At 53.4% G+C, this 14,204-nt stretch overlaps 2 protein-coding genes and 1 long non-coding RNA gene across 6 annotated transcripts in view; 1 reads left to right on the forward strand and 2 right to left on the reverse strand.

Moving 5' to 3' along the window:
• The window catches only part of COL5A3 (collagen type V alpha 3 chain), a 44,996-nt gene extending 43,902 nt beyond the window's left edge, over positions 1 to 1,094 (reverse strand). For all 4 annotated transcript variants that reach the window (XM_045852884.1, XM_045852882.1, XM_045852881.1 and 1 more), the window contains exon 1: positions 849 to 1,094. In XM_045852884.1, the coding sequence (XP_045708840.1) occupies positions 849 to 1,026 (178 nt within the window). In that variant the 5' untranslated portion in view covers positions 1,027 to 1,094. The remainder of the gene's footprint in view (positions 1 to 848) is intronic.
• RDH8 (retinol dehydrogenase 8) lies at positions 841 to 8,118 on the forward strand. Its single transcript, XM_045852886.1, has 7 exons — positions 841 to 958; positions 2,700 to 2,889; positions 5,195 to 5,356; positions 5,964 to 6,143; positions 7,112 to 7,205; positions 7,434 to 7,617; positions 7,722 to 8,118. Exons 2-7 carry the CDS (start codon positions 2,781 to 2,783, stop codon positions 7,935 to 7,937), a joined length of 945 nt encoding a protein of 314 aa, XP_045708842.1. The 5' UTR covers positions 841 to 958; positions 2,700 to 2,780; the 3' UTR covers positions 7,938 to 8,118.
• A 1,292-nt stretch (positions 8,119 to 9,410) lies between these two features.
• Positions 9,411 to 13,105, reverse strand: LOC123828500. The gene is made up of 3 exons (XR_006787469.1): positions 13,022 to 13,105; positions 10,365 to 10,531; positions 9,411 to 9,909 (listed from the first exon to the last, which is right to left on the reverse strand). It is a non-coding gene; the product is annotated as an uncharacterized LOC123828500 (long non-coding RNA).
• Between the last annotated feature and the right edge of the window lie 1,099 nt (positions 13,106 to 14,204).

Below are 14,204 nucleotides of genomic sequence, written 5' to 3' on the forward strand. Positions count from 1 at the left end.
CCTGAGAAATTCCTCGGGAAAAACGCCCCATGCTCGCTCAGCTGGGGTGGGGAGCAATTTCCACTCAAGCCCCCGCCCGCCCTCCGCCCCGCCTCGCCCCGCCCACGCCCCGCCCCGCCTCGCCCCTCACCGAGGCCCTCCCGAGGCCCTGTCCATGGTGCTGATCCCAGTTCTGGGGAGCGCGGCGAGGGGGGAGGGGGGAGGAGGTTGGGGAGAGGAGGTGGTCGCACAACTATTGGGAGGAGAGGAGGTAGAGGGAGAGTAGAGTAAAGCCATTTGGGGAGACTCAAAGGTAAGTGTGATCTCCGATTAGATTAGCCCTCTCCCATACCACCCCACTCACCATTGCGTCCTCACTGGCAATTATTTACGCCCCCAAATCACCACTGCATCCCTCATAGGGTCACCCAGAAACGCACTATCGTAAGGCGGAACACATGGTTCTTCTCAAAATCCACCCTCCACACACACACACAGACACACCTGAACTTCTACAACTGACAATCACACACTTGGGGATCAACCCGTCACCCATATCCGTGCAACCATGGCCAATTTTCACACTCAGGCACCCACAAAGTTTTACTCCAAATGTCCAGACACACATCACTGCACGCGCGCGCGCGCACCTATAAACAGCATCCATTCCCCTGCACCGAGCAGTAGAGCTCGGTCACGTCTCCCGGCCCCACCCCGCTGTCACACCCACAAGTCGCCCAGAGCCCGACACTCGCACGCGGCAGCCACGCGCAACGCGGACGCTACCCCCGCTTTCCTGACTCCGCCCCTTCTTTGGGGGCCTCGCTGGATCCTGCACTCCGAGGCCTTTGTCCTCCCTCCCGGCTCACCGGCCTGTGTCCGAGGCGGAAGCTGCAGCAAGGCCAAGAGCAGGCAGAGGCCAGCCCGCGGCTGGCCCAGTCCCCGACGGCCCCCCATCCCGGCGGCGCCCACACGGAAGGTAGGGGACCGGCCGGGGCGGCGGCAGGGAGTGGCGACTCCACGGGCTCGGCGCACGCACTCGCGCATTCGCGGCAGCCAGCTCCACTCGGGATCGACAGAAGACTGCTGGAGACCCCGCCCTGGCCTCGCCCTGCGCTCCCGCGCCGGGCCAGGCGGGCCTCCCGGGAAGGGGGCTGGCTGACAGCTGGTGGGGGGAGTTTGGGAAAGTTTGTGCTGAGCGCTGATTGGCCAGCTCGCGTGGAGCCCTGGGCCGGCGCTGGGCCCTTCTGGCCCCACCCCACGCTGGAGGAGGAGGGTCACTCTCACCCAGCCTTAGAATTTGGGGTCCCAGTCTTACCCCAAGCCCTTTTCTCCTAATTAGTCCCCCTCAAAGGAGATCTTAGCCTCATTCAAACCGCAGCCTCCACCCAGGCCCTAGTATCAGGGGCACAGCTTTATTCCAAAGTCCTTCCGTGCCACCCAGGGCCCCTCAGTGGGACCTGAGCCTCACACCCAACTCCTGACGACCTGCCTTACCCGGACCGCTGAGCCCCGCAGAAGAGGTACTGCCTCACCCCAGCACTTTCCCTGCAGGCCCTTAAGTAAGGGCTCCTCTTCCTACCTCAAACCTCACCCCAGATTCCAAAATGAAGTTCCCAGACGTGCCCCAAACCTTCATTTATCCACCCAAATTCCAGAATTGGACGTCTGGCCCCATCCCCAACCCTCACCACAGACTCCCAAGCACCAGTCTTGACTTCCCCCAAACTCTTAATCTTCAAATAGAAGGTCCCCAACTCCATCCCTAGCCCTCCTCTCCCCAACTCAGTCCCCAAATGGACCCCGTATCCCCAATCCCAAACCTTCACGCCATTAGATGGGGAAGTCTGGCTCTGCCCCAATGCAGGGTACTGCCACAGGGAGGAGCAGCTCCCTGCCACTTCTGGAGTGAGGCAGGGGCCCCCTCATGCTACTGGGACCCCCCAGTGTGAAGAGGCCCCCAGGGCATCAGGTGGAGCTGTTTGTGCAATAGAACAGGAGCAGACATGTGGGATCGGAGAAAGCTTCCACAGGGAGGAACCCAAGGGGTGTATCCTGGGCCCTGACCTACCCCCCCACCACACAGAGGGAGAAACCAGCAGTGCCTCCCTCCCAGCCTCTGGCTGCTCTGCTCAGACAAAGAGTCTGTGTGTCCCTGGAGAGGAGGGGGCGGGGCCCCATCTGGCCTGAAGGGGAGATGGGGGCTCCCATTGTGGGGGGAGCAGAGGGATCCTCCCCAAGCTGTTTCTCCTCCCTCCCCAGGGACATCCAAGGCTGAGACCTCTCCAGCTGAAAGATTCTCATAACGCTTCTTCCCTGCCCTGCCTTGCTGGGAAGTTCCTCCTACATCTAATCCTGTCTTCTGACATTTCTGTGCACATTTAAAGGGACCTTTCTGGGACCACACTCTCTGTCGCTCTCTCTCTCTCTCTCTCTCTCTCTCTCTCTCTCTCTCTCTCCCTCCAGTCAAAGATCCTTTGCCCAGAATAGAGACAGCAAGCGTATGCCCCCGCTAATTCCTCGGGACCCCTGAAACTACTCCCAGCCCCGAATAATTTACAGTCATAGTAAAAAGCCCCCAGTTATAAGTGTAGCAGTGGGAAGACATTTTTGACAGGTAAAAGAAAGGGGGTGTATTGGGGTTAAGGAATTCCCCCCACCAGCTGCCTCCCCTGGGTCAGTTCAGAATCAGGGGTTTGAGGGGGCCTTTCACCATGCAGGGGATCTGTTTTGAGGATGTTCAGGATGACAGGTGGCCGAAGTCAGGTGCTGGCCAGCAGAGGTCATGCATCCAGGGAGGGATGAACATGGCTGATCCTCCCCGCACTGTACTGATCTCAGGCTGCTCGTCAGGAATTGGCCTGCAGCTCGCGGTGCAGCTGGCTCGTGACCCCAGGCAGCGCTACCAGGGTAAGGGGCCCAGGGCAGGGGTGGGAGGGGCGGGGCTGGGCACAGCTTCCCGGACCTCAGCCCCCTTGGCACTATTTCCACCAGCCCTTTCCTTCCAGCTGCATTTGGGGGCTTGGGGAGGACCCAGGACAAGTGAAGACCCCTTCCCACCTCTCCTCTCGAATCATCCTCTCAGCCAATGAGTATTTCCTGAGAACCTACTGGGTGCTAAGCACAGTTCTAGGAGCTGGAAATGCAGCTGTGAACAAAACAGACCAAATCTCTGCCTTGATCAGAGGTGTAGTGGGGGAGGGGAGGGAGGACAGACAATACACAGATTCAAATGTTTATATGTCTAGTGCTAAGAAGTGCTAAGAAGCAAAATAAAGCAAGGGCAACATGGGGGGGGGCAGTGATAGTTTTAGGAGGGCTGGTGAAGGAGATTTCACTCAGGTATTCCCCAGGACTCCCCTCCTCCACACCTCCCCAGATGACTGCTCCAAGATAAGCCTCTTAAGTGAATCTGACCTTGGGGGTTCCAGAGGTCCTCTAGGCCTAGGGACTTGGACTTCAGCAATTCTCGAGTCAGTTGCCCCAGTCTGCACCCCACCCACGGAGACCTCTGACCCAGAGCAGGCTGTAGTCAAAGTGGACAAAGGGCTGTTGCTTAAGGGGGTGGGGGGAAGGGCATTGTCCCAGTTGGCAGAGCTGCTTCTCCCAGCCCTCTGCCCTAAGTCTCAGACACATGCACAGCTTTGAATGCGACAGCCTGGGTGCCAGCATGCAGGAAAGGCACTGTGCTCTGTGTCTCTGTGGCAAGCAGATGAGTGTGTGAAACTGCTAAAGGGTGATGTTCATTGAGTGCTTACAATGTCCCAGGCTAAGTGTTTTGCATCTAGTTAGATATTTAATCCCCACATCACCCTTATGAGGTGGCTGCTATCATTTGCCCAATCTTAGAAATGAGGAAATTGAAGAACAAATTGCCAAAAGTTCTTGCTCAATGTTGCCCAGCTAGAAAGTGGCAGAGCCTGAATTCAAACCCAGGCAGCCCAGTCCCTGAGCCCACACTTGTCACTATATTGCGTGTGGATGCACCCATGAATCACAGAGGCCCACGGGCATATGTAAATGCCCACTAGGAGCACACGTGTGTGATTCTGGTGCGTGTATGAGGGGGTACAACATATTATATAGGTATGTGAGCTCAGCACTCTGATAAGCCCAGGTTCAAATCTCACTTCTAACATTAGCTAGGGTTGGGACAGACCAGGACTGTCACACCGTTGGGCCTTAGTTTGTTCATCTGTGTGATGGGGATAACTTTTTCCACCCATCTGGTTATCCTTGCTAAGCAAATCACCCTCAAAATCTGTGCTGTAAAACACTGTACTCACTTACCTCACAGTTTGCAAAGGCCATGAATTCGCAAGGGTTCACCTGGGCGGTTCTGATTCAGGGTCAAAGGATAGAAGTAGAACAGAGGAGTCTGGAACAAGCACCTCTCTCCCTTTCAGTAACCTCAGGGTGTCTCCATAGGGCCTCCCTATCTGGGCTAGCTTGAGTTTCCCCCAGTACAGTGGCCTCAGGACAACGGGGCTGCTACAGGGTGGCTGAAGTCATCAAGAGTGAGCATTCCAGCAGCAAGCCAGAAAAAGCAGCACCTTTTCTGGCCCAATCTCAGAAGCCACACATCATTTGCACCATATTTCATTATGGTGCCTAGCAAACCACAAGATTCAAAGAGGGGGGGAAGAGATTTCATGTTTTGGTGGGGGAGCATCAAAGTTCTAGAAGAATATATGCAATGAAAGATACCTGGGAAATAAGACAATGACCTAGTCACAGAGTTCTAACAGTGTTTACAGTTTCTGGCACATAGTAGTTGTTCAATAAGTTGGAACTTATGTTGATGGTGTCAATGTGCCTGTTCATACTTGCATGTACACATAGCACATATGTCGACCCTAGGTGTACATGCATTTCTTTTCTCAAGACAATCTGTTTTGTATTTATTGTATTGTCTGACATACTAGACTGTGAATTCCAGGAAGGCATGGGCTTTATCCTATTTTATGCAGTAGCTTCAGCACCTAGAATAGGGCTGGTGTGTGCTGGCTGCTCAGCAAACACGTGGGATGGGTGGATGGAAAAACATGTAAAGGTGGGTACACAAGTGTGCATTTGTGGGTGTGTGGTGAGTGTAGGTGTGTAAACCTGTGGGTCTCCATCCTTCTGTGGTGGCTCATGGAAGATCACAGAGGCGTGCAAGTCCATACACGGGGGAAAGGAGCCTGGGCCTGCCCCAACTGCTCTCTGTCCCCAGTGGTGGCCACCATGAGAGACCTGGGGAAGAAGGGGACACTGGAGGAAGCTGCCGGGGAGGCTCTGGGTCAGACCCTCACTGTGGCTCAACTGGACGTGTGCAGCGACGAGTCAGTAGCCCAGTGTCTCAGCTGCATCCGGGGAGGAGAAGTGGACGTGCTGGGTGAGAAGTCCCTGGGATCACTCGCCCCGCCCTGGCCTGAGCACAGATCCTCACCCCAGCAAGGCTCTCCAATGCGTGGGCACCAGCATCCTCTCACCCTGAACAGAGGGGTAGACTAATTGGCCAAGAGCCCACGGTACCAATCAGTGTTGGGGGGATACAACAAATAAACTGAAACCTGGGGTTGGGGGGACTTTATGGAAGAAAACTTCTCACATATGGAGAAAATCATATGTGGTTGGGAAAATTATTTTGATGAGTCATTTGGGGAAGGGAGCATGATGGAGAAAAAACTCATGGTTCCTTAACAACCTTCTAAGGAGGGTGGTTGTTGATGTTTTGCTGCAATTTGGGGTCAGAGCTGAATTGCTCATGCATTAAAGGGGAGGTTGTTCCCAGTAGCCCTTCCCCCCACCCAGGCTAAGTGTCCCCTATAACAAATGTTGAATTATTTGTAAAGATCATCAAGGCTCCACATTCGTCCACCCAAGATACCCTGAACTGACCCTGGATTTTGAGCGAGTGGGTAGAGTAATTCAGGGAGTGTCCCTGGAGGAGTGACACTAGAGGGGACTTCGAAGTAACCCTCAGCACCCCCCCCCCTTAGTGAATAATGCTGGAGTGGGCCTGGTGGGGCCCCTGGAGGAGCTCAGCCTCACTAGCATGCAGAAAGTCTTTGACACCAACTTTTTCGGAGCTGTTCGTCTGGTCAAAGCTGTGCTTCCTGGCATGAAGAGAAGGCGACAGGGCCACATCGTGGTGGTCAGCAGTGTCATGGGGCTGCAGGGTAAGCTCTGGACACCCACCCTGAGGATCCTCACAGTGTCTGACCCTCCCCAGCTAGATGGCAAATAGGTTTTAGTTCATGTTGCAAATGAGCCTGTGTTGAGAAGGATCCTGAAGCTTGGAAGGGAAAGTTCTGGGATAGATTAATTCTGTCTGCCATGGTGCAGAAATGGACAGTTGTGGATAGATGCTGCCAATGGCCATCTACATCCCAGAATCAACCCCACTTCTGAACACCTCCAAAAACCTCTCCCAACCATTCCCCCCCCCAAAAAAAAATATCAGAACTCCTTCTCCTCAGACTCTTCCTTGAGAAACACTCACCACCAGGCCCCAGAGATGTCTAGATTTGGGATTCTGAAGTTCCTTAGCAAAGGGAGCAGCAGTTGACTAGTGATGTCTGCCATGGGCCCACTATGGAAGCCACCTACCTGCCATCCATGCTCTTGGGTCTCTCCTCCTTGAACCCCTCGAGACTCCCTTGCTCCCCTGGACATTTCCTCAGATCTGGCCCCTCCCCAGCTGTCCCCTAAGGAACCCGCCCTATTTATTATCCTGCCACAGAGAAGGTACGTTTACTTCGCTCATCCCTTTGGCCCCTCACCCAGACACATTCACTGCTCAACGGGACTGATAAGGACAGCTGAACAGGGTTGTCCTTAGGGGCTCTGGGGACCCCTAGACCCAAGTGGCTCCCAGGAGTTTAGTGGGTAAAAGGAAGTCGGGGAGTTTCCTGGGCTGAGGGCAGACAGAGTGCTGCGGGAAGAAGGGGGGCCTGGCACCCCAGACAACCTCATCCTGACCCCCATGCTTCCATCACACGGTCGCGCGGCACCCAGCACGCTGGCCCCAGACAGCTCCCCATTCCAGTCCTCAAACCCCCTTGGTTCTGTCGCCCAAAGACCACCTCTCCCTCTGGACCCACAAACCCAGGCCCCCAAAGAGTCCACCTTCCTCCAATCCTCTCAGGTGTCGTGTTCAATGACGTCTATGCAGCCTCCAAGTTCGCCCTGGAAGGATTCTTCGAGAGTCTGGCGGTCCAGCTGCTCCAGTTCGACATCTTGTGAGGCTGGCGCTGGGCAGGGGTGGGGGGTGGAGACAGGGAGCGGGGGATGCAGGCGGCGATGGGGCGGACAAGGAAACGGGGGTGACGGAGGCGATGGGGGGAACAGGGAGGGATGAAATAATGACGCGGAAATGGGGGCTGAAGAGGAAAGAGGGGCAGTGGTGAGGAAAGTGGAGCGTGAGTGTGCTGGGGCACCAGGCTCGGCACCCCTGTCCCTGTTCCCAGCGTCTCCCTGGTGGAACCCGGTCCAGTGGCCACCGACTTCGAAGGGAAGCTCCTGGAGCAGGTGTCCACAGCCGGGCTCCCCGGCGCCGACGCTGACACCCTGCACTGCTTCCGGGATCTCTACCTCCCTGCTTCCAGAGAGCTCTCTCGCTCCCTCGGGCAGAGCCCCGAGGACGTGGCCCAGGTGAGTGGGGGCTCAGAGCCCCGAGATACGGCTTAGGTGTGCAGCGGGCCCTCCCCACAGAACTCCGGTCCCTGGGTCCCCGGGCTCAGGGCTCCACCCCACAGGTTATTGTCAAGGTCATCAGCTCGGCCAGCCCGCCCCTGCGCAGACAGACCAACGCCCGCTACTCTGCCCTGACTGCGCTCAAAGCCGCGGACCCCTCCGGCAGCCTGTACGTGCGAACCGCCCACCGCCTGCTCTTTCGCTGGCCACGCCTCCTCGGCCTCGGCCTCCGCTGCCTGGCCTGCGGCTGCCTCCGCGCTCGGGTTTGGCCCCGGTGAGCCTGACCCACCCCTCCTCACTACCGAACAGCCAGACCTCTTCAGTCCACACCCAGATCAGAGGTCATACAGACCATTCATTCATTCATTCATTCATTCATTCATTCATTCATTCATTCAGCAAATGCTGCCTGACCAGCTCTGTACCTGGGTGTTGCTCAGCCACCAGGCGCAGGCCCCTCCGTGGTCAGCACTGGGGCAGAGAGGAGGAAGGGGCATTGCCATGGACACTGAAGGGTGAGACAGACGGTCCCTTGGGCCTGGGAATACAGGAATGATCCAAACACGTCCACCCCCACCCACCCCCGCCCATGCACAGAGCCGGGTTGACCGGGGGTCTCCAGACCTCTCTGGTCACACACGCTCCGTCACAAGACGCGCATGTGCTCACACATGCACACATTTTTCATAAAATGTAGATTTGTAACCACTAACAGTAGCTACATTAAATATTTCACAAAGCTGGTAAGAATGTAAAACAGCGCCACGTCTATGAAAAACGTTATGAAAACCGACACGGAATTATATGATCCAGCATTCATTTCTGGGTGTCATCCGAAAGAATTAAAACCAGAATCTCCAAGAGATATCTGCACACCAATGTGCATAGCAGCACGGTTCAAGCCAGCCACTCAAGTGTCCATCAGTGCAAGAACGGGAGAACAAAACATGGCTCATCCAGACAGTCAAGTGTTATTCAAACTCAAAAAGAAAGGAAGTTCCGACACATGCTATGCCATGGATGAACCTTGAGGACATTATGCTCAGTGAAATAAGCCCATCACAAAGAGGCAAATACTGTGTGATTCGATTTATATGAGTGTCCCTAGAGTAAGCAATTTCATAGAGATATAAAGTAGAATGGTGGGGGCCAGGGGCTGGAGACAGAGCTATGGGGAGTGAGTGTTTAATGGGAAAGAATTTCAATTTTGCAAGCTGAAGAATTCTGGAGATAAATGGTGGTGACATTTACATGACAATGTGGATGTACTAAACACTAATGAACTGGACATTTAAAAATGTTAAGATGGTGCCCTGGCTGGTGTGGCTCAGTGAATTGAGCATGGGTCTGCAAACCAAAGGGTCAGTGATTAGATTCCCAGTCAGGGCACATGCCTGGGTTTTGGGCCACGTCTCCTGTGTGGGGCACACGAGAGGCAACCACACATCAGTGTTTCTCTCCCTCTCTTTCTCTTTCCCTTCCCCTCACTCTAAAAAATAAATAAATAAAAATCTTTTTAAAATGTTAAGATGGTAAACTTTGTGTTATGCATATTTTTACCACAATTAAAGTTACTTAAAAATTGCCCTGGCTGGTATGGCTCAGTGGTTGAGTGCCGGCCTGCAAATGAAAGGGTCGTGGGTTCAATTCCCAGTCAAGGCACATACCTGGGTTTCAGGTCACGTCCCCAGTGGGGGAGTGTGTGAGAGGTAACAACACACTGATGTTTCTCTCCCTCTCTTTCTCCCTCCCTTCCCCTCTGTCTATAAATAAATGAAATCTTAAAAAATAAATAACAGGGTTCCCACCTGAGCCCTCAACATATTGTCCCCAAGTTTCTCAGCCCCCCTCAGGAGAACTTGGAAGCAAATGGAATCTGGGTGTACATGCTGACTCTGCCTCCTTCTCACTGGGTTACCCTGGGTAGGTGACTCCTCTGGCGTCACCTTCCATGAAGCAGGGTTAGCGATGACAGTGCTGAAACAATAGAAAAGTCCCCTGCACTGTTACACCCCATTTGGAGTTTTTGTTGTGGTTCAGGATCAAAATTCCACCTTGGAATGCCAGCCTTCAGGAAAAGTTTTTTTTGTAATTCATGTTCAGTCTGCAGCCTTATGAGATGGAGACACTCAGAGCCTCCCCAGCTCATAGCTGAAGAAGCCAAGGTTGCTGGGACAGAGGAGAGGGGCAAGAATCCAGTCTAAGGCTGTCCAGCTCGGTGTGCACCAGTCTCCAGGGCTCTCCAGTGACCTAGGAAAACAAAAACTGAGTCTGGGGCCCTCGGAAGAGATTTGTTTGGGACATAATGGGGGCTACTTGGTATCTTTTGTCAAATTAACCTTCCCCTCCCTTTCCCTCTGTTGGACTTTTGCAGTGATATTGGAATACTTGCAGAAGAACATATGAAAGCAGGTGATGGTGGCAGTTGTGACAGTCACACGAAGTCGTGAACATGCCAACCCCCACTGAACCGTGCACTTTAAAATGGCAAATTGCATGGCACATGAACTACAACTCAATTTAGAAATTAAGTTAATGTTTTAAAAGAACATATGAAGCACACATATGCAGGAGGTCATTGAGTTGCCCCAGGAGGCCCACCCAAGGGTCACATCAACAACGTTCCTCTCAGTTGAGTTGGGTTCTGCCAACAGGAGGCATCGGTGGGAGATTAGCTGTGGGAAGAGAAAGGCCTGAGTACTTACCCCCCTGAAATGCTGCCCTGCAGCCCCACTTTGCTCCTTTCCATCTTCCAAGGCTGGTGATTGCATGAGCCCCCAGTGTCCACCTGATAAATGCCTGTGCAGCTTAAATTGCCCCGAGTCAGTTTCTGATGCATTTAAGGAAGAATCACCACCAATACACATGGCAACTATAAAAATAAATGCAGTGGGGGCCTGTTGTTAAATCTAGCTGGATGCTATTGCTCTGTTCTTATTTACCGCAGAGACCAGCCAGGATTGGCAGGAATTCAAAAGGTGTTCAGGACACTCTAACACTTGCCTCTTAATTTCAGCCCTCATACCCCACACCCCTGTCTTCCTCTTCTCAACAAATACAAGTCCATTCCTCTACAGGAGCGTCCAGCCTGCAGCCCACAGGCCGCGTGCGGCTCAGGATGGCTATGAACGCAGCCCAACACAAAATCGTGCATTTACTTAAAATGTTATGAGATTTTTTTTATGACTACATGCCTCAGTGTACTTAAAGTGTGGTGCAAAACAATTCTTCTTCTTCCACTGTGCCCCAGAGATGCCAAAAGGTTGGACACCCCTGCTAGAGGCTCAGGCCAAAAATCTTGGAGTCATCTCTAGCTCCTCTCCATCACACCTCACAGCCAACACATCAGGAGATCTTGCTCATTTGGCCTGCACAATGTATTCAGAACCAACCACTTCACCACACCTTCTCAGCCTCGGCACTGGTCCAGACGCCGTCATTTCTCACCTGCAGTATCGCACTAGCCCCCATCCCCTCCCCCCTCCTGCATTTGCCCCCCACAATCCAGTCTCCATGTCATAGCCCAGAGAATCCTTAAAAAACATCGTTTGAGTACTTAAAATGTTCACAATGTTTTTTAAAAAAATAATTAAAAGATATTTTACAATTCTATTCTCAACTGCCCAATTCCTGATCCCCCATCCCTGCCTGTTATAACTTGCTGGAGTTATCTATTCAGATTTTCCTTCTCATTGTGCAAGAAAAAACTAATGGATGGATAAAATGTGGTGTGTGCACACAGGCAAAGGAACGCCATTCAGCCTTTAAAAGAAAGGACATTCTAACCCCTGCTACAACATGGATGAACATTGAGGACGCTATGCTCAGTGAGAGAAGCCAGACACAGAAGGACAAACGCTAAGGGATCCCACTCACAGGAGGTCCCTGGAGGAGTCAGATCCACAGAGACAGGAAGTAGATGGTGGGAGTCAGGGGCTGGGGGAGGGGGTGGGAGTCAGTGTGTAATAGGGCAGAGGTCCAGTTTGGCAAGGTGAGAAGGTTCTAGGGATGGGTGGTGCCGTGTCTGCACAGCAATGTGAGTGGACTTAATGCCAACAAACTGCACATTCAGGAATGGTTAAAACAAGAGATTTTACATAGTGTATAGTTTATCATAATCTTTAAAATACATATTTTAATGGAAAACCTGAATACATACTTTTTTACTTTTTCACAAAAAGCAGCACGCCATGCACACCAGTGTGAACCACATGGCTCCCTGCTGCACCTCTTCTAGGTGCTCACACGTCACCATCCCAGAGAGGTCCTCCCTGATCACCACAAGATAGTACCATCACTCTGTCCCCTTAAACTGCTTTATTTCTCGTCACGGACATATACCACAGTTGTATACTACAGTCTGCCTCTTGCCCAACTCCACCCCCCAGAACATCAACTTCAGAGGGAAGAGATTGTTGTCTGCCTGCTCAGCGCCGTCCCCAGACCCTACAACAGTGGGTGGCTCATGCAGACACCCCAACATCTGATAAGTGAATGAATGGGTGGGTAAATCAATGCACTAAAATGAGACTCTCCTTGACCTACTAAGAAGGACTTAAAGATCTCTTTCTGCTCCTCACACCACCATGCTCCATCTTCCTTCCAGGTCTTTGCACAGGCTTCTCTCCCCAACAAACAAAACTGCCTTTTCTCTCCTACCCCTGACTCTTCACAGGATTACTCGTACTCCACTAAGACTTCCAGGTCTCCGCTTTCCTTCGACTTCCTTCGGGAAGCTTTCCTGGACTCCACAGGCTGGCGGGGTTGGGAGGCTCCTCTGGGCCTTCACTCCTACGTATTCATGGGTAGTTCCCTTTGATCAGGCAGTGCGCCCTGGTGGGCAGATATCGCTGTAATTCCACGGTTAGGCCACTTCCTGAAGCCTTTGGGAAACAAGTCGGGTGATCAGAAGTCCTCGGGAACCCAGAAATGACCGGAAGAGCCTGAGCTGGGACTGGAAGTGACTAAGCTGAGCGCCTCCAAGCTAAGAGGATCTTTACCCCTCCTACTTGAGCCAGAAAGAGCACTTCTCTGAGCCTCAGTTTCCTTATCTGTAAAATAGAGGCTTTGCTGGAGAGAAAGTCCCTACTAGGTGCCAGAACTTAGTAACTGTTTCAAAAGTAACAGCCTTTCGTGTTATTCCTTGCCTCCTGGGTCCAGCCCGGCCTTTCCCGGGAAGTCTGGGCTGGAATCCCGGGGAAGGGGGGCGGGGGAGGAGAGGGAAGAGGGGGAGGAAAGGGAAGAGGGAGGGAAGAGAGGGCGGAGGGGGAGGAGAAAGAGGAGGAGGAAAAAACAGCGGCCATGCATCCCTGCAAGGTCGTTCCTCCTGCCCAGCCTCGGCCTCGGCCTTCTTGCTACCAACCTGTGGTTCCAGGCTCACGAAAGCTGGCGGAATCTGAGTGGCAGCAGCAGCTGCTCTAGGCTTGTGTCCAAGGTACCCGCCCTGCGCCAGGCATTCCTGCGGGAGGAGGCCTAGCAGCTACTCCGCTTGTGGCTCGAGGTTGGCTGGCGCCCTCTCGTGGCCAAGAGAGAGAGACTGGCTTTGACCATTAGCGGGAGTGGACTGGGTGGAGCCCGCAGCTACTTTTCCCCACCTCTTACCCTCCTCCCGCTCCCTCTAATAGAGCTGGGAAAGTCACTTAAGCCCCCTGTGCCTCAGTTTCCTAGCTGCAGAATTTGTATCAGGACATTTCACCTTCCAGTGCCTGGATTTTCTCATCAGCAAAATGGGTCCGTGGGTTATTAAATTACTGAGAGGATTAAAAGAGACTGTACCGTCCTGGTGGGCGTGGTACAGTAAATGCCCACTGTAAACGGGTTTCTGTCCTGTTCACTGCTCTGTTCCCAGGGCCTACAACAAGACCGGACACACAGTAGGTTCCCGATGTACAATAACTGAACAAATGCTTATTCTTCTTTGGGGGGACCTGGGGTTGGGGTGGGGTACAGGGACAGATGCGTGAGATTGTGAGTTCCTGCTGTCACTCATTCACCCAATTCCCATTTTTGCCACCCATTCGTTCGTTGGATGGCAAGGTCGCATCCCAAAAGATGCCCCCCACCCCCGTTTGCTTTCAGCGTGTTTTCCTGTCTCCTTTGCTGTTCATCAGCACCCGAGGGCAGTTCTTCCCTTCCTGTGGGGCAGGTCAAATGGAAATTCAAGGCAGCCACAGGCCTGAGCATGCCCCACAAACAGCTCAGAGGCGCCCACCTGGCAAAGATCCCCACTCAGAAGACAGGACCCGGGCCCTGCTAGAGGGAGCCCAGCCTGGAGACGAAGGCGGGAGGGACTGAGGAGAGAGCTTCTGCACCTCTCGCCTTTGGACAGCACCCCATCCTGGACCCCTGGGAGCTCCTGGGACAGAGGAGGGGGCACATGGACACCTGGTGTGGGGCAAAGAAGTGTAAGGGAGAGCTCACTCCAGCCAAGGGAGAGCTGAACAGAACTGGTAGACATTCTCCGAGAGCCTGAAATGGCAGTCGAACACACCAAATGAACACCAAAGTTCTAGAACCTTCTAAATTAGGTGTCACCTGCAGTCCAG

This window comes from Phyllostomus hastatus, unplaced genomic scaffold (assembly GCF_019186645.2).
Source record: "Phyllostomus hastatus isolate PE091 unplaced genomic scaffold, TTU_PhHast_1.1 phas_contig_98, whole genome shotgun sequence".
Lineage (NCBI taxonomy): Eukaryota > Metazoa > Chordata > Mammalia > Chiroptera > Phyllostomidae > Phyllostomus > Phyllostomus hastatus.